The sequence below is a fragment of the Cyclopterus lumpus genome, chromosome 4 (genome assembly GCF_009769545.1).
Source record: "Cyclopterus lumpus isolate fCycLum1 chromosome 4, fCycLum1.pri, whole genome shotgun sequence".
In the NCBI taxonomy this organism is placed as follows: domain Eukaryota; kingdom Metazoa; phylum Chordata; class Actinopteri; order Perciformes; family Cyclopteridae; genus Cyclopterus; species Cyclopterus lumpus.
In genome coordinates, this window is record NC_046969.1 from 13,025,307 (window position 1) to 13,050,020 (window position 24,714).

Sequence of the window (24,714 nt, forward strand, 5' to 3'; positions counted from 1 at the left end):
TCGATTAACTGATTTGACCATTTACAGAGAATTAATCTGCAACTATGTTGATTATTGATTAATCGTTTGTCATTCATTTGAGCAAAAATACCAGAAATTCACTGGCTACAACCTTCTGTTCTGTTTCCACATGTGAATATTTGTTGGTTTTCTTAATCTGCTATAATTATAACTTGAATATCTTTGAGTTTTGGACTTTTGAAGACGCCACCATGGCCACCTTGTTAAGGCAAAGAGATTAATCAAGAAATAATGCTGCAAAATCTGCAATATAATCCTCTATCGCCCCATCCCCAGAATAAACTGCAGAAGATGGTTAAAAAGAGCTTTTAAAGAATCAAAATACTTCTGACGGAGAATTTAAAGGACATGATGCATGTGGAAAGGGCAAACGAGTCAAAAACCGGAAGGGGGGCCATGAAATCCAGAACAATTATAACATTCAAAATGCTAAATGTGCATAAATACGGACACTTCATGCTATTTAATGTCTGTATTTATGCACCAATTCTTCATATATGGTGTACATACTTCCCTGCACTCAATGGCTCCTCTCTCATCTGCTGCGAAACTTCATTCCTCTTCAGTTTGGATGAAACTCAAACCTAAATCTTTGTTTACACAGTCTGTATTATCACCGGGTCTTAAAAGATGGTGCTGAAAAGACGATGGCTTAAACAGCTCAGGGTCTCTGTTGGTCTGAGTTCACCCCTTGCCCCCCAGTCTGGACCACGTTTGGTGCCCTTGACCCTCGGGACCCCCACAGTGCCCCCCCCCCCCTGTCTTTAATATATAGCACTTTCGCCCAATTAAGACTCTGATCTTTTTCTCAGTCCCTCGTATCGATCATCTGGTGTAGCTGCTTATTGCAGCGCTGCCAGGGGATACACAGGAGATCATAATAACCTAATTGGAACGTAATACCTATCGAGGTATTATGAAGGGGGCATTATTAGAGTCTAATACATTTCTCAGACTCATTTTAGTTCAATAAAATCCGATTTATAGATTGGTTTGTTCACAAAAAAAAAAAATCTTATTTAAACTCTGCTTAATGATCCGTGTGTGCGTGCATGCGTACGTGCGTGCGTGTGTGTGTGTGTGTCTCTGTGTGAGTTTGAGTTTGAGTTTGAGTTGGAGATGTGTGTGTGTGTGTGTGTGTACTTGGTGTGTTTGCAGCCGGGTCAATGTCACTCTAAGCCCTGAGTGTGTCATAGCCAGTGTCAGGCCTCACAGCTTGATCCTGGGGCTTAAGAAGACCGATTGACCCAGCGCTCGCTCGCCTCGTCTCCCTCAGGTCAAAGGCCAGCCGGCCCTATCGATTCCCCTCAACGAAGAAGCCTTTAGCGCTCCCCTCTTCGGCCCACATGCTCCCGCACTATCATCAAGGCCCCCGAAGGCCCCTCAATTGTGTTCTGCATGCCAATCGGTCCAGTTGGTGTCTGAGGGGGGCCTTCCTTTGGGATAACTGACAACTACAAAGGGCCACTCCTGACAGGCTCTTGTCGATACACATTTTCACTATTGATAAGTAATTAAAGAAAGCTTGAACATAAGGGAAGGACTGCTTTCTGAAACATCTGTTAAACAGGAGACATTAACAAAAAGCTCTTGGTGACAAAAAAAGAAGAAAGGAAGAAAATGAACTGCCCTTCCGTCCTCATTTACTTCAACTGCCTCACTCAAATGTCATTAAATAAATACAATTAAAATTTTAAAAATGGGTGTATTGAGTCTGAAGCAGAAATTATTTGTATTATTAGTCAATGGACAGAAATATTAAGTAGCAAAATCCTGATTTTGATCTGATTTGTTCAACGAATGATCTAGTTTGAAAAAGTAATCGGCAGTTTTAGGGTAAAAATCAAATGTTCCAGCTTCTAAAATGACAACATTTGCTTTTGTTTTTAGTCTCCTCTAATAATATATTTAGGTTCTGGACTGTTTGGTCTTTATGGATCTGGGATGAGCCAAAATTATTTTTTAAGAAAATAATCGGCAGATTAAACATTAATGAAAATAATCGTTAGTTGCAGCCATGATTTAGTCCATTTGTGTGTTTTGCTTATTCAATATAAGGTTATGGATCTTTTTTTTGGGAAGCTTTTGTATCCAACAAAATAATTTACATCACGGCTTTTGGTATACGGACTTCTGATAAGTTATTTTTTTTTAAATGTTTAGAAATTATAACGCTCTTATTGGTCGATAAATCAGTTATAATCAAAGTTGTTGTTGGCAGCTGTTTATCCTTTTCATTTTGTAATGCAGTAATACATGTTGGTGCCTTTTTATGAATGCTCGTTGGTTTCTCCTTTTCTAATAAGTCATTAAGGCCACATGTACAAACACTTAGTAAGTCTTTAACTAATAGGCTTTTTCATTAAGTCTGCAGTTTCAAGTGTTATAAGTGGTCAAACTAATAAAAGGGATCTTTCACAACCAGGCAACATAAAAGTTGATCTTGTTTATGGTTTATAACTGGATCACTAAATGATGTATTAACCATTTTTAATGAAGGTATCGGTTTTGCAATAAATTCAGCCAGTGTTTGCTGTAGTACAGGAGAATATGTGATATGGCTTTTATTAGCAGAACTTTAATAACTTCATGTTATTTGCCATCAAGTGGGATGAAGACGGGATGTTTTGACAGTCGCTCACTATTCACGTTGTCATTTTCTTACTGTAATTCCATCTTGCTGTGTGACAACAGTTATTAAACCTGCACGGGTTTCCACCTGCTCAGCGCTGAGACTGTTGTCAGTGATGTGACTTGGCCTTTTGTCTTCTATTCACTGTAATCCATGCATGTGTAAGTGGATCCTCTAAGAGCTGGGTAACTCCCTTTAAGCGGGTTTTAAACACTACAGGAGGGACTCTCATCCAGTAACTTCTCATTTACCTCTGCACCTAAGTCTTTCATGCAAAACACTCACACCCTGGTGATTAGACCTGCTGCACCGAGGCCTGTTACAAAACCGCTGATTGCCTTCAAGGAATATGATGTTCGTGTTGTTTAGAGCTCACCGAGTGAGTCAGTCAGCACATTCTGGATGACAAGAGGCCATTTAGACTGAACCCTGGTTGTCTTGATGGGTAGGAGGTGAAGCCCTGCCTGGCCCATAGAAAGGGGAAATGATCCAGAGAGGAGGGGGCGTTGAGTGAGTCAGTGGTGGCAGCTCTAGGATGGGGAGGGTCACACACAACCACACTCTTTGTGTGCCTCTAATCCCCCCAGCCAACACAGCTTTGGCCAGGTTTCATCATGAAAGTGCCATGAAATAACTACTTTTTTTCTCTCCTCGCAGTAAATCTCCCCTAATCCTGTGGGCTGCGGAGACAAAGACCTCTGGGACCTAATCCTGGAGCTTTTAGTGGGGCTGAGGGGCTGGCCGACAGAGCCTCTTCTAAATGACTTATTTCTATCGGACACTAATATAGCTTGACAGCCAAGAACGGCGAAAGGAGGAGGAAAAAAAACGTGAAGAAAAAAGCACAAACATTTGCACATATTTTGGAAGTCTGAGCTGTTTGAGAGAAAGAAGTGAACCAGCAATATTTGTGCATAAGTACACAACTGTCAAGATGTCTTACATGTTTATCTGTGATTATTAACACAAAAATGTCTTTATCAGCTGGAGGAATATATTATTATTTATGTTGTTAGATGAGAATGTGAACTGAAATTGAATGCAGGGAAGCAGCTCTGCAGTGATTCATGATATGCAACAAGTTGTACTTGCAGCAAATCATTAGTAAACTAAGACAATTAGTACATACAATTACATTTGAAATCCACTTTAAGAAAATGTACTTGTGTCTCCATGTTTTATGATTGAGTTATCAGATATTAAATTGTTTTTTTATCCAACTGGAGGATGTAAATATAGACGGTGATGTATGTTGTTGGGCTATATTAATAAAATGGACCTGGCCTGATGTAAAATTAGGGATGGAAGAAGTAATAAGATATTTTCCTTATGTAAAAGTAGCAATACTAGAAATACTCTGACAGTACCAAAAGTAAAAATACTCATTATACAGAATGGCCCATTTCAGAAATATATTATATTATATATATTATAAATATAAAGTATAATATTTAATTTATTAATGAATAACGTGTTCATAAATGTATTGTGGAGTACTTGAGTAGAAGCTTAATCCAAATGTAATTTGTTTGTGAGAGTGATGTGATTTCTTCTACAAGGTACTTGGCATCAGATTATTACCAATGCATTCATGTATAAACAGTATTTTAATTAGCAAAACAATCTCTGACAAGATCCATTTGCTAGCGGTTCTGGAGCTTTAAATCATATCACATGATCTTCCTCAGAAGATGGAGATTGCAGTTGTCATTGCAGATGTTCATGTTTCCATTTTTGTAAGAATTTTAAAGTCCATGTTGGCTCATCTCAACTTGTAAGCAAACACAGACAAGAAGTCCTCCATCAAACGCTCCAGTGCAGCTATACGGCAACATTTAACTGCTGGGCAGTGCAATTTAAAACAATACATAATTGTTTATAAGCTTTATAGATTAAATCTGAATCTATAAAGAAATCCAAAACTAGCTGTCAGATACATGTAGTTAAAAAAGTTACTTTTAGAATGTTGTTGAGTAGAAGTAAAAAGTGGCACTCTTTTAAAATCTGTAATTAAGTAAAGTATTTGAGTAACAATAGCATACCATTTTACTATAACCCATATTAGGCATTCATAAGCAGTATTTAAACATCTAATAAATGGATTATAACACATTATACTGTAGTTGTAAGCAGATATACATGTTTTTTACATTTGTAACAACTATAACCCCACCTCGACCAATCATTAAAACACAGTTGGAATATTATAAAGTAGGAGAAGTTATAACTGTTGACAAACCCTGCACATAAATACAAAAAAAGTGAATGCCCTTATAATGGCATACAACTACTGTGTAAATGGATGTGGGCAAAATCTGAATTAGCTAAATAATAAGTAACTTTAGATAATTAATTAAGATAATTGTAGTAGAATTACTTAACGAGCAGGATAAAGTGCTTTAGAATACTCAACCTAAAGTAATTGCACCGAGTTCCTTTGAAGTATGGTTTCTAAAATGTAGGAGAAGTGAAGGTGATGAAAGTTTGGATGACAAATTGCCCGTTTAGACTTCATGTTGTTTTGAAGTTTCTTCCTGTTTTCTGTTCCTGGGAAGACTTCTAATTTAGCTCAACTGGATTTTTTAAGAAATAGTTCTCATTGAGGGGGTTCAGATTAACTTCACATGGTGACAGTTTATGGGCAAAATATGGTGCCTGTTAGCAAAACAAACCCTTAGAGAAAAGAAATCCCTCCGAGGGGAGACTGTCAAAGCCTGCGGTCTGGGAGAAAGAGGACTGAGAGGGAGAGCACAATCAAAGGCTGTTATTTTAATCTGTCCTGCCTCGGAGATTAGCCCACCGCATTGTTTTAATTGTTTTAACGGGAGGGAATGAAACGCTCGCTTATAGGGGGATCCTTGGCATAAATCTCTCAAGTTCAATAGTTTCAAAAACTTGAGCTCCTTGCAAACCAACCCCCCCCCCCCCCCCCCCCCCCCCCCCCCCCCCCCCCCCCCCCCCCCCCCCCCACTCTTCCCTCATCCCACCTAATCCCGGCTAATACCTTTCGTTCCTCATTGGCCCTTAATGGCTGAGGGGAGCCTGGGTAAATGCTTCTTAAATTGTCGTGGGTGAGAATGGTTTCGGAGAATTAGATTGGTGCCACGACAAAGAGCGCTGGTGTGCGAGGATTTAAGGCCAAACTGGACCTAGGAAATACTGGACTACCAGCTCACCGGATTCAGACCTCTGTGCGAAGAGCGCACCTGGACTCCACGCTCTGGACCTCAGGTAAACTGCCAAGGACCCGAACAAACTAAGGTTTTTAACGACGTGTTCATCTCTGATGAAGGGAGAATTTGTGTGTCTTGATTATATGAGGGATATAAAAGGAATCTGACTTTTGAGTTGGTGTTGTTGTTGTTTGAGTTCAAAATGCTGCTTTTATGGAAATAAGATGCAACATATAGGTGTCAAATGTGTTTATTCTGCTAGATTACAAGCATAAATATAACATAAATCACGCTGTTTTACTGTTGAATCTCCCAACTGAATTGTTACCAATGCATACAGCTGTATTAGATAACCTACAATACAGCGTTCACAATGTGAAACGTGAATAAAGATATGCCAAGGAAGGAGAAAAGGATATCTTAATAATAATTGAGGGTTCATTTTAGCCCCCATAATAACAAATGTTATGTCGCAGATGTGTGTATAGTTGGCTTCTGATTCCAATAATTTATCAAATGAACAGATAACATCTTTATTTATTCATTCTGCAATAATCGTTCCCTTGACCTCATTATCTTTTTAACAGCCAATGCAAGTTTATTTGTGGAGCATATTTCAGCAACAAGGCAATTCAAGTTTAATAGATAGATAGATAGATAGATAAGTACTTTATTGATGCCCTAAGGGAAATTCAGGATCCAAGTAGCTCCAAACAACACAAACAAATATACACATACACACTATTAAAATATTTAAAAAGATTGTCCAAAAAAATAAATAATTAAAACACACATTACTAGGAGTCCCGGCTGTGGGTGGAGGAGGAAGGGGGGGGGGGGCTTGTGCAGAGGGCCAACATAGCCAGTAGTCAGTGAAAAAGAGTGTCAGTGTAAACAGTGAGTAAGTAAGTAAGTTGGGGGCTGTGCAAAAGGCTAACATAGCCAGTAAACATTGTTCCTAGTGAACTGTCTGTCAACTGAGGTTTTCTAGTGAGGTACCTCTGATTAATGTACTTTGCCTACAGTTTGAGAGTACTCCGGCTCGCTGACCATATACAAATACACACTTCAGTAAGTTAAATACGTGTTTCTGCTTGCTTAGATTCAACATGAACTCCTTGAATTTCTGCGGGACGTCTAGCGGCGGTGGTGTGTATCCCCTCCACGGGGTTCACTCCATGCTGTTCGACCTGCACCACCAGATGGCGGAGCAGTACCACGTGTATTCGGCAGCCGGCTCCACCGTGCACACCCTCTCTGTGGCGGAGAGGCTGGCAGGTGGGTCATCCGGGTCCTTTACTCTTCAAGTGACAGAGAATCAAACCGTTTAGTCTCGAGGTGTACAACTATTTTCTCTTCTCCAGGAATAAACAACAACATAGAAATGTGGGAGAAAAAATAAATAATCATAAGACTTCCTTGTCATGCTCTTTATTACAGAAAGTTGAACTTGCTGCTCACTTTATTTTGGGGATGACTTTTTGTTTCTCTGTGTCCTCCAGAGCTCATTCTGGAGGCTCGATATGGAAACCAGCAGAAGCAGCGTCGCAGCCGAACGGCGTTCACCGTGTCGCAGCTTCAGGCTCTGGAGAAAGCTTTCCAGCAGACTCAGTACCCAGATGTCGGCATGAGAGAGAGGCTGGCGGTCTGCATCAACCTGCCGGAGGCTCGAATTCAGGTGAGAGCACAACACTTAAACCTGCTGACACCAACACAGTTTGTAGTTGTTTATTTATGGTGAACATTTAGCTGGAAAGTATGACTAATTTAACTGCTGCATTTAACTTTTGATAATAATATGTTTTTCTCAGACATGTAACTTTAATGAAAGAAAGAAAATGGGCGATATGAATATTGTCAACACGAATACTCCCTATTCAGTATACACAATCTATATTTGCACATACCTGTATATGGGTCTCTGGCAGCTGAGTAATCTATCTATCTATCTATCTATCTATCTATCTATCTATCTGTCTGTCTATCTGATAACAAATGTGCTCTTTTCTTTTTCAATTTCTCAAATAAAAAAAAAAGATTACTGCCAATGGCTTTTCTTTAATGTCTTTACTTTCATTTTCATATCAGGATTGCCTCTAAATTTCTACCCACATTCACATAGGCCTACCTTTGCTGTTTACTCTCTCTCATCCAGGTTTGGTTCAAGAACAGGAGGGCAAAGTTCCGTAAAGGTCAGCGGTGCTCCCCACTGTCCAGAGACCACAGTCTCGAGGAGGCACCACATCGCAGCAAGGTGGGACAGGAGGAAGTCAGGACCGAAGACAAAAAGGACGTCACCATATCACATACTGACAGAAACCTCTGTCCTCATCTCTGCCCTCCTCCTCATGTGGATAAAACAAGGGATGTTTGCGCCCCTCGCGCTCCTTCAGACTCTGATGTTTCACGGTGCCCCCTCAGACTTCACTCTCCTCCACTTTTTCCCTTCATGACAGGGGAGCGCTACAGCCATCTGCCTCACCAGCCAGTTGTGGGAGTGCTGTCCACTGAGCTTGCCCTTCCCCCGGTGTTCTGGCCCATTATACAGCAGCACAGTTCCACCCTGGAGGTTCATCCATCGTCACTTACTAAAAACTGTAGCCTCTCCCTTCAGACTGCTTGTTCCAGTAAAGCTGTGCCACACCCTCACCTGGGGCTGCAACTGTAGTCCTGGTCTCCAACAGCCTGAGATCTCTGCTCTTTGTGGACTCAGGTACACCTGAAGCAACCCTGTGTGGGAAAAGACAAGAGGGAGAAGCACTTACTGCCTTGTTCCCGTAAACCTGACTACAGACAGAATGTGAATTTATTTAGAAAGCTTTATTGAATGTCAGCCTTTCTTTCTGAAGGGTTTTACAGCTGTACAGTCATATATTTCCAGGTCTAATCTGGGTTAATTACTTTTATCTACAGGTTGCTATATGTTAGCCAGTGAGTTTGCTTGAAATAGGTTGATGTTTAATCCACCACAAGCAGTGTAAACACCATTTAAAGATATCATTGTCTCTTTCAGCATTATTTTGCTGGTTATACTGCCAAGTAATAAAGATGGTAAAACCATTTCAGAGAAGTTCCTTATTGTAACTAGGCACTGCAACATAGAAATGTTAAATAAAATCAGTTGTACCTGTATTTTCTTTTTTGTTGTTGTGGTAAATTACTTGTTGATGATTACATTTTATAATTTATCAACAGCGGAATTAAGATGACGAGATCATAAAATGTTATAATTGTTACTTTGATTTTGATTAAACTGTCAGAAAATAGTAAAACAAATTCCATTACAATTTCCCAGAGCCCAAGTAAACATATTCAAACGACATGTTTTGTCTTCAACAGTCACATTGTATGCTACTTAATACTCTTAACTCCACTACAAATTCAGAGGAAAATATTGTACTCCTTTACTCCAATACATTTATTTTATAATTGTAGTTACTTGTTACTTAACACATTCAGATGAATAATACAATATATAATCAATAAATGAATTATGATTTAGTATCATGGATTGAGAAAAACATGATTGATGCCCAAGGGAAGTTCACAAGCCACTCATCAGTGTATAGAATAATTCAAACTTAGCCACACCTTTCAATATTGAATTTAAGCAAACATTAATCCATACATTATTACAATCCACTAATATAATAAACATCATTCTGAAATGGGCCATTCTGCATAATTAGTACTTGTTTGGTACTTGAGGCCAATAGTACTTTAACTTAAGTACAAGTTTGAATGCATAACTTTGACTTGTAACTGAGTATTTCTACACTTGGGTATTACTTTTAGTAGTACAACATTTGAGTACCATCTCTGTTGACTCAAAATATTGACTGTCAAAAATCATGTTTGAGAGTATCATATTTAGGACAATAACCCCCTGAGTTGTGTTAAATTAGTGAACTGTAAACATATAACTGTGTTCACCAGGTCGTAGATGTTGAAATGTCTTTACATCAACTTATCTTCAGTCTATCTCAGTTCTATTAATAGTGTAAATATGTCAACTAAAACGTTTGGTGCAGCACCCCAATTAGCTACGCATGCCTGATGTTTTTTCTTTATTCTCAAACCAGTTGCGCAAGTTGTCCAGCGTATCACGGTGTGAGCCGGCGTGACGCGGTGCCTGCCCGGGTATCGGCGGCGGAGAGAGGCTTAAAGAGACAACAGCAGAATCATAGCAACTTGAGGGCAAGAGAAACGCAATGAGAAAGATACCCACAAACGAAGAACCATGACTTCGACTGCATTTCGATAGCTGACATTCAAAGGTAACACGCTTTCCTTTGGCGACAGAAATGTATCCGTAACTGTGGTTTTCAGACACCGTCCCGCCGGACGTTCACGCTAATCGTCCGTGTGCTAGCGTTAGCTCGCTAAATAACTAGCTAGTGAGCTAAACTGTAAGAAATCCCAGGCAGTCGTTGGTTGTTCAGGATTAAGGAGTTGCCCAGCAGTGGTTGTGGCTGTAGCTGGAAAATAACTCCTAAAACGATACTCTTAGGTGACACAACGATCACTTTCATCACATCGGTGACATTAAGTAGTCACAACGTCGCTTAGGACGATATTTCTCAGTTATTAAGCATTTACTAACTAACCAGGTTATGTTGCACAGGGGATGCCAATCAATGAATCGTTTAGGTCCGTCCAGGTTACCGGTTAGTCATCTAGCTTGTGTCTTTCTAGCACAGTGCTGTAAACAGATAATCTGACGTTACATCGCTGTGTCTTTCATCAGGCGTCGGGCCAAGAGGAACGGTGTTTTTGGTCGGCGCAAGCTAGGTTAGCTGATTACTGCTATGTGGCATTTAGCTAGATTGAGTGTTGGCAGCAACGTTAAGATACACTGCTAACGTTACTCTATATTGATGTACCTAGTTAACGTAATACTGTTTCTAGCTGACCCAGTTAAACTATATAAAACTGAAGGCCAGGCTTAAACTGGCCGCTGTTGAAGATATTAAGCCAACTTGAGCTCGCTAACTAACGCCAAGATAGCTTAAGAGTATCTGGCCTTGTCCGCCGAAACAGACAGTTAGTTAGCTAACTAACGTTAGTAACGTTCACTCTGGGCTTTCTGACACTGGTCGACGCGGTTTGCCTGTAACGTTGTTTTTCTTATTCTCATGTTGTAAAACAAACTTTGTGCTATCAAAGAGAGGACGCGGGTACTTTGGGCTAACCGTTTGCGTTAAATGACCACTGGTTACTCAGCCAGTTAACTAGTGTTGGATATTAACATTAATGCGAGTTCTAAAAGACAGATAATGATATATATCTCTCACAACGGGAAAAGAACAGTTGTCAATCTGGTCCAGATACTAGTGTTTATTATCGCTTTGAATTTTTCTGTTGGTAGTATAATTCATATTTCGGATGATTTTTTTAAATTGTCTTGTTAATTCTAGCTAGCTTAACTGAATTGACGACCACATTAACTGACGTTAGGTTTTGTTTAGGTGTCTCTGTATTGCATGTGCGTCCTCACACCTTGGATTATGTGACTGCTCAGTTTGTTTTAAACATCTTGGTAGCTAAAGTTGTATCAAACAGTTGACATACAATACACAACTTCCTGAAATGAGACAGTCTAGACATGTGGGCAAAGATGGCCAGTAAGTTATTTCGATCTTTGTTGTATTCTAGGGACATCGGTGTCCTTTCTTATATTCAAGCTAGTGCAGTTTTGTGTGTCACCCTGACAAATGAAGTGCTTGTTGTAGTGCACTTTAGTAGTTGTGACCATTTTACTTTGCTCTTTCTCACCTCGTTTTTTGTGCTTTCAAATCTTGTGGCCAAGCAGGCTACATTTCCTACAGTAAGTATTGCCATGCAGCACACCAGAAGGAAGACGGTGTAATGATTGACTGCATACCTGGCTTACAAATGTGTTCCTTTTCTCAGGCGTGTTGACTGCAGTAATGAAAGAGTACAGACATTCTCAAGATTTTCATTCGGTTGTGTCGTTTATTAACTCGCACCGTGAAACATTTCAGACTATTGCTAGTTTAATTTTTACCGTGGATAACCGTGTCTCCTCAAGAAAACGTAATCCCTCTAATTGTTTGTGCAATACACTTTCTGTAGTTTTCAGATTACATTTACAAAGTTATTATGTGTGAAGATTTTAATGATGATTTTACATACAACAACACTCGCTTATCACCATACTTGTATGTCTGATTATACTGAAGTTTACTCCTGTGATGGCTAGTTTTTATGCTGTCAGACACAGCTGAACTAGCTGTAGTGTAGGCCGAATCCAAAACTCCCAATATGATGCAAATGTTATGATGAGACAAAACATTACAGCAGTCATTGATCCGTGTAAGTGCCTTTCCATAGGAAAGAGTAGCTGCCAATTACTAGTGCCTGTATTACCTGCTCTCTGGACGGAGTCGTCCGTATTTGTGATTGTTGGCAAAAAGCAGCACAGAGTTTGGTCTAGTCACCATGGAAATGATCGTTGTGATTAACGTTTGTTCCTCGAACGGTGTCTGGAGTGTATGGCATTGTCTCATATCTTGTCTTAAAAAAAAAAGAAACGTTTGCTTTTGTAATCCTTACCTGGTGTGTATTAATACTCATTACAAGAAGTGTGAAGATCTTTTTTTTTTCCCCCTATTTTAAAAAAATATATTTTTACACAACTGAAAAAGCTGTTTTAGGATTGAGCATAAAACTGAGCTCATTAGTGTTTCAACAACATTAGATACATTAGTATATTTTAGGTATGCCTAAAACAACTTTGATCTACACAATTCCTGGAAGGCACTGTTTTTTGTGCTTTTGGAGAATAGTTTAATTGTAAAAGAGACCTTTTTTTCTTACGCCTTAGTTCCACTTTGGAATATTTCCCCTCGTATTGATTGCTTTATTAAATTTACCTTGCGCTGGTCTGGAGCAAGATCTTATTTCAGCTGTAGTAAGGAACAGCCACAGTAAACATAATTTGATCTTCAAGTAAAAGGTTAAAGTTTTATTCAGAACATTTTAATCATGACCATGAAGTGTTATGAAAACACAATGATTACATTTTCCAATATTTTCGTTTTATTGACATAACAGATTATGCTTGTTTGAATGGGATAGCTACTGGAGAGATGGTGTCTCATTTGTAGTTGGTAAACATGGTGAACATGTTTTCATAATAAAAAAAGTTTGGGACCAGGATATACAGAGAATCTTTGACCAAATACCTGAATATCGATACTTTAGGATTGACCGTTAGTGCTTTTTAATATTTACACAATGAGATATTTGATATCTATATTTTAAATTGCATGACTTTACTCTAATGCTGCCTTTAAATCAGGTTAAGACACACATATTAAGACATTTAAATTAGGTTGGCAACTAACGATTATTTTCATTATTAATTAATCTGCTGATTTATTTGATAAAATGTCAATACGTAGTGGTAAAGTGGCAAGTTTATCAAAGTCCACGGTGATTTAAATGTCTTGTTTTGTCAGTACAAAATTCTGTTTCAATTTGTTGACCAATTGTTAGAATTCTAAATACAATATCCAAGACCAAATCTATTCTCATATCACGGTGTCGATATAATATCGATATATTGGCCAGTTATATTTAACAGAAAAAAATATATTGTACAAAATTACAATTGACAGTTTTTTTGTGATATATGATTCATGTTGTACATACAGAAAATGGACGGATTTCTCTGTTTTTGATTTTTCAGATATCCAGCTAACATCAAACCTATCGGATTCCTGTCTTTCTCATCGCTGTTTTCTTTGACTCTGGGTTGCCACGTCTGATGCAGCCCTGCAACATGGAGAGTGTTCACTGTGTCACTGAAGGCTGACCAGAAGGAATGAGGAACTTCAGGAGATGTTCCAAAGTGGCCTTGTGGATGCAGTAGCTGGGTTTCGGAGTGCTTTTTTATGACTAGTATTGTATGTGTGTCTGTGGGCACATACTCTCACAACCTGCCTATTCTTCAGGCACGGACGTGCTACTCTGAGACTGGAGCTGGAGAAAACCCAAGATTGGAGCCCCTCTAGTAAACAAGAAACGCAAAGTAAAAAGGGAAGCACTCATCAGAAGAGCTGTTGGATTGACACACAGGGCACTTCAACTCATTTAAGTGTCTTCTGAACCATTGCACATTTGAACAGCAACACCTTCCTCTGTCCTGTGAGATTGTGTCTCCCTACCCCTCCTTAAAGAGTCCTCTGTCCTTGTCATTGGAGTTTCTATGATTTGCATGGCTGGCGAATAACCGTGGAGAGGCCAGGATATCACAAGCTTATGGATTTTGATAAGAGAGGGGGCAAAGGAGAGACAGAGGAAGGGAAAAAGATGTCTAAGACAACAGGCAGCAGGACTGGACATGGGGGCCGGAGTTCGGGGACCAATTCTGGAGTGCTTATGGTTGGCCCAAACTTCCGTGTGGGTAAAAAAATTGGCTGCGGGAACTTTGGAGAGCTGCGGTTGGGAAAGAATCTCTATACTAACGAATATGTGGCCATCAAATTGGTAAGTTCATCCTCAGGGTTGGTGAAGTAACACAGAAGAAATGAACTCACAATATAACGTATGCACCACATTATTGTTCTGGTCTATCTCCAATATCAACCCATATTCTATGTGACAAATCCTACTCGCCTGTTATTTTAGTGATTAACATTATGTATTTGAATGTCCAGCAGAATCTCCTAGTGTAGTTGACTCTTTGACCTAAGAGTCAAACACAGGAAGTAAATAGGAACTGTCACCCACTTCCTCCTTCCACAGGTTGGCTCCATGCACTGTTAATTAGTCAACCATTCTCTGCTTGTGTTTATCAAAGGGGTGAAGACAACTAGATTGGATAACATTTTAGCACGTTGACATTAACTTTGTAATTTTCAGCTATAACTTCTTTTCGTTCCTCGGAAGTGGTTCTCAATAAGTGTGGTACGGCTTATTTGCTGTCCTCTCGACTGAAATTCATGCCTTGAAGGTTTCTAAAGTCTAAACAATATTCTTTGTAAAAACTTAAATCTCACTATCTATCCTACACTTTCCTTTGTAATAGGGACTTCCGTTCTTGTGAAAGCACACAAGACCCTATGAGCAATCAATAATATACATTTTAGTTTTGTGTCGCTATGAACCCCCTTTTTTTCAGAGCCACTGGTTATGTAGCATTTAGGCAGGCTGTGGTTTTCTGATTTGTTAGATTCCAGTCCAGGTAGTGACTGCTCAACCATTTCCTTGCATCAACTTTTTCTTTTCCTCACATCTTTTCTTTGCTATAAATGTTTTGCTACTTGTAGCACTTTGATCACTCTCTTGCAATGCCTTAATGTAAGCAAGGCATAACTCCGACTCCAGTTAAGTAGTCATACTGGAGCCGATCGGTGAGCATGGCGTCATCCCCACCACATCGTATCTCCCAGCAAGGTTATTATCTCTGAATGGGCATCCACTGAAGGCTTTGCTGACCACAACGAAGGCAGAGTTTAGCAAACAGCTGTAATTGCAGTTTTCCTCTAAAATCTGTAGTTATGCTGCCTCTTTCCGTTGCCTGTGAACCCTCCCATCTGTTTGGGTATTTATATCCCCATGGTGTCCAGCTATATCTGGATCTGGCATTAGGGCCATAACATTGCTCCATGTATCTTGTAGCCCACTGGACTAAACTGTTTATTTGAATGTATACTAGTGAGAATAGGAAGTATTTATAAAGTATGTTGTACAGTTTGAGACAATGAAGAAAATATTAAAACGGTAGAGATTATTTTATGTGAAAGGAAGTCATATCTAAAGATAATGTAACTTTGTATGAAATCATATCGTGATTAAATTATGTATTGATACCAATCATATTACATTGTTAAAATATTTTTTTTAAGCACATACTAACTGAAATTTCTCATAAAATGATTACATGACAAAACTCTTAAAGTACTTTAAAAGTATATTTGCATAAAGGTATACAAAACCATGTGAATATTTCATAGATATTTTCCAGAAAACATGCTCTATTGTGATTAATATTATTCGCCGTATAGCCCAGTACTAATATTGGGGCTGCAACTAAACATTATTTTAATAAATCTAATGATTATTATTTCCATTAATTGGCTTCCCTTAATCTGTAGGAACAAATATGTTGACACTTGCATATGTATTTTGACCAGAATGATATAAAATCCTAAGAAATAAAAAACAATAATTGAAGTGCCTTTTATTATAGACTAGACTTCTTCCACTATCCTCCTTGTCATTAATATTAACTTGATTCTTAACTGGCCTCGGTAAACTTCTCAGGAAGAATGCCAATTATTCCTCTGTGACTGGTTGAGTGAAGTGTTGATCTACGAAGAAACCAATAAGGAAACTTTGTTTAGATAGCAAAGTGTGATTTGTTATCTGTCGCGTTAAAACTAGTTTAATCTCTCTCCTTTGTTGCAACTTAATGAATTGTAGATGCCAACCTCTGCGGTACAGCACATATTGATTACTCAGTGTTGAGCGGGTGCCTTTAAGTGCAGAGTGTCCTGTACCAACTTGTAGAGTAGGTCATGTGGGTGGTGCCTGCCTGCACCTGGGACAAAGGTGAATGCCAGTGTCGCCCTGCTCCACCATGTGATAGCAGAGATAGAGATGTATGGCAGGCCGGTGCACAAGATCCTCTGTCAGTGGATCTGGAACTGCTGTGACTGCTGCTGCAAAAAGCAAGAGAGAAGAGGGAAACTGCTGAGTGCTGAAAGGTCTTCTTTGTTAGCAGGCCTTGTCGAGACACAGTGCTTCAGTCTTTGGTTCAGCTGGATGCTTTCTCACACTGACAAACGCTTATGTGATGGAGGCAGTACCATATAGCCACTGCTATATGTACACTGCAGGCTTTACTCCCAAGGGGATTCCAGTGTCTTAAAGAAACAGCGACATTTAATGTCAGCTTTCTGTCGAGGCTTAATGTAGAAACAAGCCACTATCACCACCAATACACTCCCCTGGCATGGTGACATAACTGTCCACTGAGAAAAAATGGGACCATCTAATCCTCTTTTTCCCTGAAACGTTGATGTCATCACTGTATTATACTATTTGTATTTGAATGCCTTTGCTATCTGTCTGTCTCTCTCTTCTTTCTTTCTTTCTTTCTTTCTTTCTTTCTTCAGGGTACTTTCTTATCAAGGAAATGAGCCCTCTGCTAACCCTTATCATTGTGTTAGCCTTGGGTGCAGGACACACCTATGTAATCCATTCTTTGGGCTCAGAAATCGAATTGAATGGGGTTTCACTGAGTTTCCACCAGGCCACTCAGTTAAAGTTGCAAACTTTACAGCTTGTATTTCATTATAGCCCCATTGCATGTAGTTGGTCTTTGAAAGATTGGAGGTGCCTTTTGAGACATGCTGCTGGCAATAATAAGGAATCAGTAATGAGTAATAAACCAATTTGAGGCCTCCAATGTCGATTGACCTCCTGTGTCGACAAACATTTTTGACTGATAAGTGGATGTAATATCCCCATATGGGAGGAGTGTAATAAGTAAATGTTAGGGAGTTATTGTACAACATGTGCCTCCCATAGCTGAGGGAGGGATATTGGAGTGACCATATAGGGAGACAAACACGGTAAACACAGAGACCTTCTGTGCATTGTGTGCCAGCCATGCACATACAGGGCAGTGTTTTACCCTATGTATGTTGGCAGTACTTGAAAATGAAATTTCACATTGCTATAAAAAAATACAATGGTAGTCCGGGTTTCTTATTTTTAGCCTGTGAATTCAATGGTGCCAGCTGAAATGACAAATGTTGCCTGTGGACTTAAACTAATTAAGGTTAATTCCACGATTTGGCTAAATTACAAAATCAAACACATGGCTGTTGTCTGACTGGTAAGACCAGAGGAACAAAGTAACTCAAAAGATGTTGATATCTAAGGAAATTATCTAGCTTGTGCACTGTGTAATTTAGACAACCAAATTTGCTAGCTAGATTTGTAGTCGAGTGTTAATAAATAACGGTGGATAATTAAAAAAATGACTGGAATCTCAGTTAAACCCTTTTAAAGCTGCACAAATGAGAACCCACAGACAATTATCACCTAACTCTGTAGTTCCCTTCAGCTTTACAGTTTATTTTGGCATCTTTCAGCTCATTGTTTTGTTTTACCATATTACAAATGTATTCAGTCTCACTGCTCTCATCTGTGTTGTTTCCAGTTGCACCAGGAAGCTGTTTCAAAAGAATAAAACGTGACCAAAACGGCTATAAGGAGAGAAACAGAGTGGCATACAGGTTGCCAGATATCTGATACCAAATGATTGTTATAGATGCATGTCTGCTGGATGTGTTGTTTAGATAACATGTTAGCCATAACAATGTTTTGAGGCAATGATGTCAGCTTGTTGTGGAGTACTGCTCCCAAGTGGCCAAACAAAAGATTGAACATTTCATAAAATGTTGTGTATTGCACCCAAAGAGCACCTATATAGTGTAGAGGGGAAATTGGAAAGTATCGGGCAGACTTTATTTTCTCTGGCTGAGTCACTTATGCAAAGGCACAAGAGTAAGGTTGTTAATGTGAGTGAAGCCATCTGAGATGTTATACTTAACTCTACGTTCTGCCTCCAACTAAAGCATGATAAGCTTGACAATTTAAGTTCTCCCATACCCTGCTTGGGCTCTTCAGAGAGCATTTTGGCCAGGCTACATGAATAAATACTTTGTCAACAACATGTAAAGGCCTACCTTCAGTCAACTAGCTAATCCTCTAATGAATCAGTAGCCAGCAGCAACACTGTACATTCACACTGACACGTTCTTGCTTAGTATTAGTCACAAAACCTGCACACAAGAGTAAATGTTGCTGACTTCAGAGTAGTAACAACAACAAAGATATGTAGACAAACATTAGTGCAAATTGACAGCACACAAAATAGGTTTGACTAAGTGTGTGTGTGCCTTGTAAGTGTACATCATAGGTCATGGCAAAGCTCATCACTTTAAAAAACAAAATGTTAGGGGTTTCACTTGAGTTAGATTTAAAAAAAATTATGTTATGGTTAAGGTGGTTTTTCACACTTTCCCTATGACTATCATGAGATTACACTTATCTGCCATAACTGTCTTTAAAGCATCATAATTGAAGTGGTAAACGACTAGAGCCAAAACAAATCTGTTTTTGAGAGTTTGCTCTGTAAGACAAAATTGCATTACAAAAATTAATTAAAGTAACTTGTACCACAACAAGAAAAGAAAATATGTTGCTACATGGCAATGGTTTGACAGGGCATGAAGTGCAATAGGACAGGGACACAGTCTGTAGTTATACATATTAGATTTCTAATCAAAAGACATTTTGACATGTTATATGAGGAAACCACAGTTGTAATTAATGATAAGGGTTGTTATCTGATGTGGATGTAACACTCAATTTCTACTGAAATTGAGTGTTACATCCACATCAGATGAATTGTGGCACCGTATTAGGCATAGGCCCCTGATTTTACAAAGCAAACTATTTTGGACAACTTTGTTGACAATGCAGTTAATGACTTTTCTGAAGTTTAGGATCAGGAGATATCAGCAGCCATTTGATATTGTCTATGATGATCTCTCAGGCCTGTACTCATGACTGCTTTAATTTCTTGCTTTATTTAATTTCTTTTATGTCTTCACCAAGTGAAACTGATACTCAGTTTGTCATGTAACAAACTTAACCACTAACGATAATTTCCTATGTTTTGGCTATGAAAGAAAACAAACTACAACTAAGGTACTATGTTTATAAAAAAATCATCCATTGCGCTCAGAAATTTGAATGTGAACACAATGCTGAAAATAAGCACTTTAACCTCAGTCATTGTTTCATTTAAAACACAATAAACAATGTTAACAGTACTAGCTGCTTAAACAACTCTCTGTCCTACTACTTAGTGACTCTACTTTGTGACATATTCCTAACTGTCAGGACCCAATAGAAAACATTTATATTGGGTACAACAAAACGAGGACGTCCTCAAAACAATACATTGAACTGATGCCACGCCTCACTCTTGTGTATAATGACAACGGAGACTTCCCTCTTGGGTTGAACTTCCCCTACCTGTTTAGATCTCTGGCTACATTATGCTGTGTCAGCTTTCTACGGACTATAAAACATGCTGCTAAAGAGCCAGATTCTACATAAACGCTGATATTAAATTGTTGAGTGCTTGTCTAACTTCCTGAGTCAATACCTATTACAGTGACTTGACGTTATAATGCTCTGAAGAAATGTTTTTAGACGTACGTGGCAGCTCTCTTAGGTCCAGCCATTGGTGGGTATCGTTAGGATTCTATCGGTACTAGTACTCTTGTCGATGCTGTTTCACTTCATTTTCTTATCAATACTAATTATCGGCTTGTTTTGATTTTGTGAAAGAAAATTATCAACATTGCTTTATTATTTGTATGTAAACAAATAGTATTTATTGTGCAGCAATGTTTAAATAACGCACTATTGTAGACTATGTTGATTTTAGTTACATTGTTGAAATGGCAAATATATAAAATTAACACATTTCTTAGCAGCAAAGGGCTAAATAAAGTGCAACCACACAGCTGCTCCCCTTAATAATAACAACTATGTATTAAACAACTCAATATACACTGACGGACTTATTAGTTTCCTAAATCCCATTGAGTGAGAAGGGGTGCAGGACTTTGACAATAAACTGGGTAACAGCCCTGTGCCGTCTCTATTTAGTTAGCTGTACCACAGACCCTTTGAAATATTACAATTCAATTTCAACACAATCAGTGTTAATCACCAGTCTAAATCACAATGATTTGTCTAAATTGTCACATGAAGTGAACCTGTGTCAAAGGTCACAGTTACCCCACTCTATTCAACTTCTCCAGAACATTCAATTGATGTCTAATTCTGGCTGATTTCAACCAGTGCTAGATTATCACTCTGCATTTTGGGAGGCAGCTGATGGCTCCATCTGGCTGTGTTAAATCTGAGCTGAAATGGGAGAAGTGCTGGATGCCGGCCGGCTGTTGCTCTCCGACACCACTCGCTCCTTAACGCCACCTCCCAACCAAAGACACCTGATCATAAACACGGCATGAATGGAGAAAGTCACACACACACACACACACACACAGCATTATCCTCTCCATTTGTATTAGCTTTACAGTTAGCATCATTACTACCCCTGTGAAGGCTGCTGAGGAGAGATGCACTATTTAGATATTTGAGTTCTGTTCAAGATGAGTCACATTGCCAGTTGCATATTGTGAATTGGTTTATGGGGTTGTCAGGCAAAGGTCAGGGTCTATTTTGGGCCTCGTGCATAATGCTGGGTCTGTTCCCCTGAATATGGCACACATTGGCATACATATGTGCACGTTGAATGTCAGATTGGATTTACACATGATAAACAACACAGATGTGTCTTTATGTGTTACATTACATCGTGGTACCTGTCTGTTTTACTGAACCATGCTGTTTCAAAATGCAGTTTGTTTGTGGGGGTCCCTTTTTCATATTTCACCACACATGGCATCTAGTAAGTAAGAATGTGTATCAATAATTTAACAATATTGGCATTTTGGTGAATTACCAATAGTAATATTAAAAAGTAACAATTTATTAGACTTGGCTGCTACTAACAATTATTTGTTATTCATACATTTGTTTCTTGATTAATTGATTAATCGTTTGTCTATAAAATGTCGTAAAAAAGGGAAAAATATCCATGTTTAGCTATTTAAATTGTTTGTTTTATCCAACCAACAGTCCACAACTCAAAGGATACGCAGCACAAAGTGTAAAGTCTGTGGTTTATTGTTGCATATCTGTTATTTGCTGCCCCGCCCACCCTCCCCCTTCATTTGGTGGTGATTACTCCATCCACATAGGTCAATTCTGATCTTTCTCAGCTGTGTTGGAGCAGAGATCAGATTTAGACCAGATGACATCATATGCAGAGTTGGTTAATCCCAGGAAGAGGACTTTGTGTGGTGCTGATGGCTTGCTCCATCCAAGTCTACAGAGGCTACCACAGGTTCAAATACAGAAACCACAACCTAATCCGTAATGACATAATCATATGTTTATACAAGCTTCAAGTCTTTTATTTTAAGAGAGATCCTTGAAATGGCATGTAACCTTGCATCTCACAGCCATCCCCAGGATGTTGTAATTACAGGATTTGAGCCCACTCGAAGTATTTGCTGCCAGCGCTGATATCGACAAATCTGTAAGCTTTTTAGCTTTGAGCAGCAGCAGCAGCTAGTATAAGTCACTTACCACTATTTATATGCTCAAGTCCATTGTCCATACAGTCATTGTCGCGATTTGACTGAGAAGCCTGCAGATGAGCGTGGCCTAAGAATGGTGGTATCTGATTAGTTGTTGTGGTCCTACATTGTTGCAACTAAAATGGTTAACCTACAAGCACACAAAATGAGTTTATTTTCAAGTCTGTATTCAACTTGGTAAACAATTGCGTCATGATGGGTATGATGTAATAGTGATTAGATATGTCTTCAATCAGAAAATGTTATTCATAATATATTAGCGTTGAGTAATTTATCAAGTAAGGATACAAGATAAATCATTGGTTCTGGCATCTCAAATGTGAGGATGTTCTTTATAATTGTAATCTGAATATTTGTGGGTTTTAGATTGTTGGCAGGATATAACAAAATGTCACCTTGAGTTCTGGGAACTTGTCCCTATCTTCTGGCCTTTTATTTACTCGGCAATTAATGGAAAATATTTTTAAAAATAATAATCCAAAAAGAAAATGATCATTAGTTTTACTGCTAATGTCCAAAATTCAATTCAACATAATTGTATAGACAAATGAGATGTAATGGCATTGAAAAAGAGTCTGAGCCTTTTAAAGACAGATGTATGGCCACACATGTAAATTACAAATGTATGTTTCAGTCATTGAAATTACAAAAAAAAAAGGACTACAACTGGCAAAAGCCTGAACAGCCATGAATCAGAAAAGGTCCCTTTCAAAGAGAGGATACACCTAGACTGCATGATTGCAACATAATTTATCATGATGTCCATGGCAGTTACGAGAGAGTATATCGGGATATATTACTGTATTGATTGGCTGGTGTCATGGCACTACATTTGGAGAGACCGCCTCAGTGGTAGAGCAGGGTTCGATCCCCGGCTCCACTAGTCTGTCGATATGTTCTTGGGTAAGACACTTAATCCTTAATTGCTTTTCCTGTGAATGATGACATGTAGCGTTGATGTGCTTTGAGTGATCAGAAGACTAGAAGAAGTGCGATACAAGTACAGTCCATTTGACCATTTTACCATTCACCTGATAAAGGTTCATTTAAGTCCCTTTACTGAAAAGCTAGAATATTTCTTTTTTTCACTCTAGCTAAATACAGCAGCTGTGACTTTTGTTGGAACACATGATTGTGGTCTTAAAAATAGGTTCTCATGTAGATCATTAAACATGTCTTGTTTCTGGTCTCATGCAGAGAACATTTTGATTATAGATACATTGAACCCAGAAACGCACACAGCTGCAGTGTGAGACAGCTGGGGCGGAGAGGTTACTGTAGCAGCAGGTTAGACAGGGAAGTACCCTTCTGGCCTGCGGGTCAGCTGTCCCAGACACAGTCCAGCACACTTGGCAAAAAGCTGCTCTCTACGTGACACTGTACCGGTTAACCAAAACAAAATCTGTGTTGTTGTTACGATGCTGAATTGGTAGTTTTGCTGAAGTACTTTTGACCCGGCTAGACATCCCTCGAATCCAGTGTTTAAAAATCATTGATCCCGTCCTTCTCGACTGTCTGCAGCAGGAACATGTCCTTGCATAGGTGGATATTCATTGCATTTGTAATGGCGCTCCCCCGCTTGCTTTTTCTGTCAAGCAATGTCTTACCCTTTTGGCTTTGCTGTTTCACTGGCGCTTTTGACGGCCTTGACTTCAACGATTGCAATCACACTCTCTGTATTCCAATATGTGTTGGATCCTTTTAATACTAAAAGATCTTCCAAACAGACACGGCTGTTCTCTTGCCGTGTATCTCCGGTCTCACTTTCTTCAACCTCCATCTCTCTTTTCTGTTCTTTAATGTGCAGGAGCATGGGAGCCTCTCTCAGACTGTTTTGTGGCTAGCTAGCAGCTATACTGTTACACAGCATAACATTCGGCGGCGTACATTTGGAATTGTACAAATATTAATTTTACAAATTGTTGTGTGCCATGGTGTTTTATCCTGTCAAAGAAAGCCCTTTATTGTTATAACCGTGAGTAAGAAGGGTACATAGTTAATACGGGTCCCCTCTCGATGCACTCGCAGGTCTCCCTGGTTGTAGCGCTCTTCACAGCTGTTCTTCTGTGTGGTGGTAGATGAAAAATATAAATTGCACAGAAAATTAAAACCAGTATACCGGATGAATTGGTATACCGCCCTGCATTAACCCCACTACATTCCCTTTTACAAAAGTGCTTCTGTGGGTGCTGCCCTGCCATGTCATGGGAGCATGTCTGCGCAGGGAGCAGATCAAAGATTATTTGATATGAGCTGCGGCTGTGAAAAATCCTTGTCATATATGCAAGGATGTTACATCAGACATTTGCAGCTTGGTCCTGGTCATTTGCACAGCCATAGCTTAGCCCATCTGCTACGAATAGAGATGACTCTTAAGTACGTAAAGCTGCCATAAGCCTCTGTTTCCTATTGTAAGCTGTTTTAAAGGGTCCTGTGGTTTGGTGCCATCTGCTTTGATTCATTATTTATATATTTAATATTTTCTTTTCCTCTCCTCATTGGCATGGCCAGACTTGTTGGTGACATGCTCGTTGTCCATGTTCATGTGGGATGACGTGACAGCAGTTCCCCGCTCCGCCTCTCAGACTAGTCACGTGTC

The 24,714-nt window shown here is 39.2% G+C and overlaps 2 protein-coding genes across 5 annotated transcripts in view; both read left to right on the plus strand.

The window, feature by feature from the left end:
• The first annotated feature begins 6,935 nt into the window (after positions 1–6,935).
• On the plus strand, positions 6,936–8,958 carry zgc:101100 (uncharacterized protein LOC445169 homolog). Its single transcript, XM_034530384.1, has 3 exons — positions 6,936–7,104; positions 7,302–7,504; positions 7,982–8,958. Exons 1-3 carry the CDS (start codon positions 6,936–6,938, stop codon positions 8,492–8,494), a joined length of 885 nt encoding a protein of 294 aa, XP_034386275.1. The 3' UTR covers positions 8,495–8,958.
• An 810-nt stretch (positions 8,959–9,768) lies between these two features.
• Positions 9,769–24,714, plus strand: part of csnk1g2b (casein kinase 1, gamma 2b) — a 34,644-nt gene continuing 19,698 nt past the window's right edge. Inside the window, exons 1-2 of one of the 4 annotated variants that reach the window (XM_034530269.1) lie at positions 9,769–10,103; positions 13,541–14,340. In XM_034530269.1, coding sequence (XP_034386160.1) covers positions 14,113–14,340 — 228 coding nt within the window. In that variant the 5' untranslated portion in view covers positions 9,769–10,103; positions 13,541–14,112. The remainder of the gene's footprint in view (positions 10,104–13,540; positions 14,341–24,714) is intronic. The other 3 variants (XM_034530266.1, XM_034530267.1, XM_034530270.1) reach the window with 3 other exon arrangements.

What these genes read in the sequence shown, in the direction of transcription:
- zgc:101100 (XM_034530384.1), top strand. Translation starts at nt 6,936, where the DNA reads ATGAACTCCTTGAATTTCTGCGGGACGTCTAGCGGCGGTGGTGTGTAT. An exon ending in TGTGGCGGAGAGGCTGGCAG is followed by an intron (nt 7,105 to 7,301) that starts GTGGGTCATCCG and finishes TATTTTGGGGAT; the next exon opens with GACTTTTTGTTTCTCTGTGT. An exon ending in TGCCGGAGGCTCGAATTCAG is followed by an intron (nt 7,505 to 7,981) that starts GTGAGAGCACAA and finishes TCTCTCATCCAG; the next exon opens with GTTTGGTTCAAGAACAGGAG.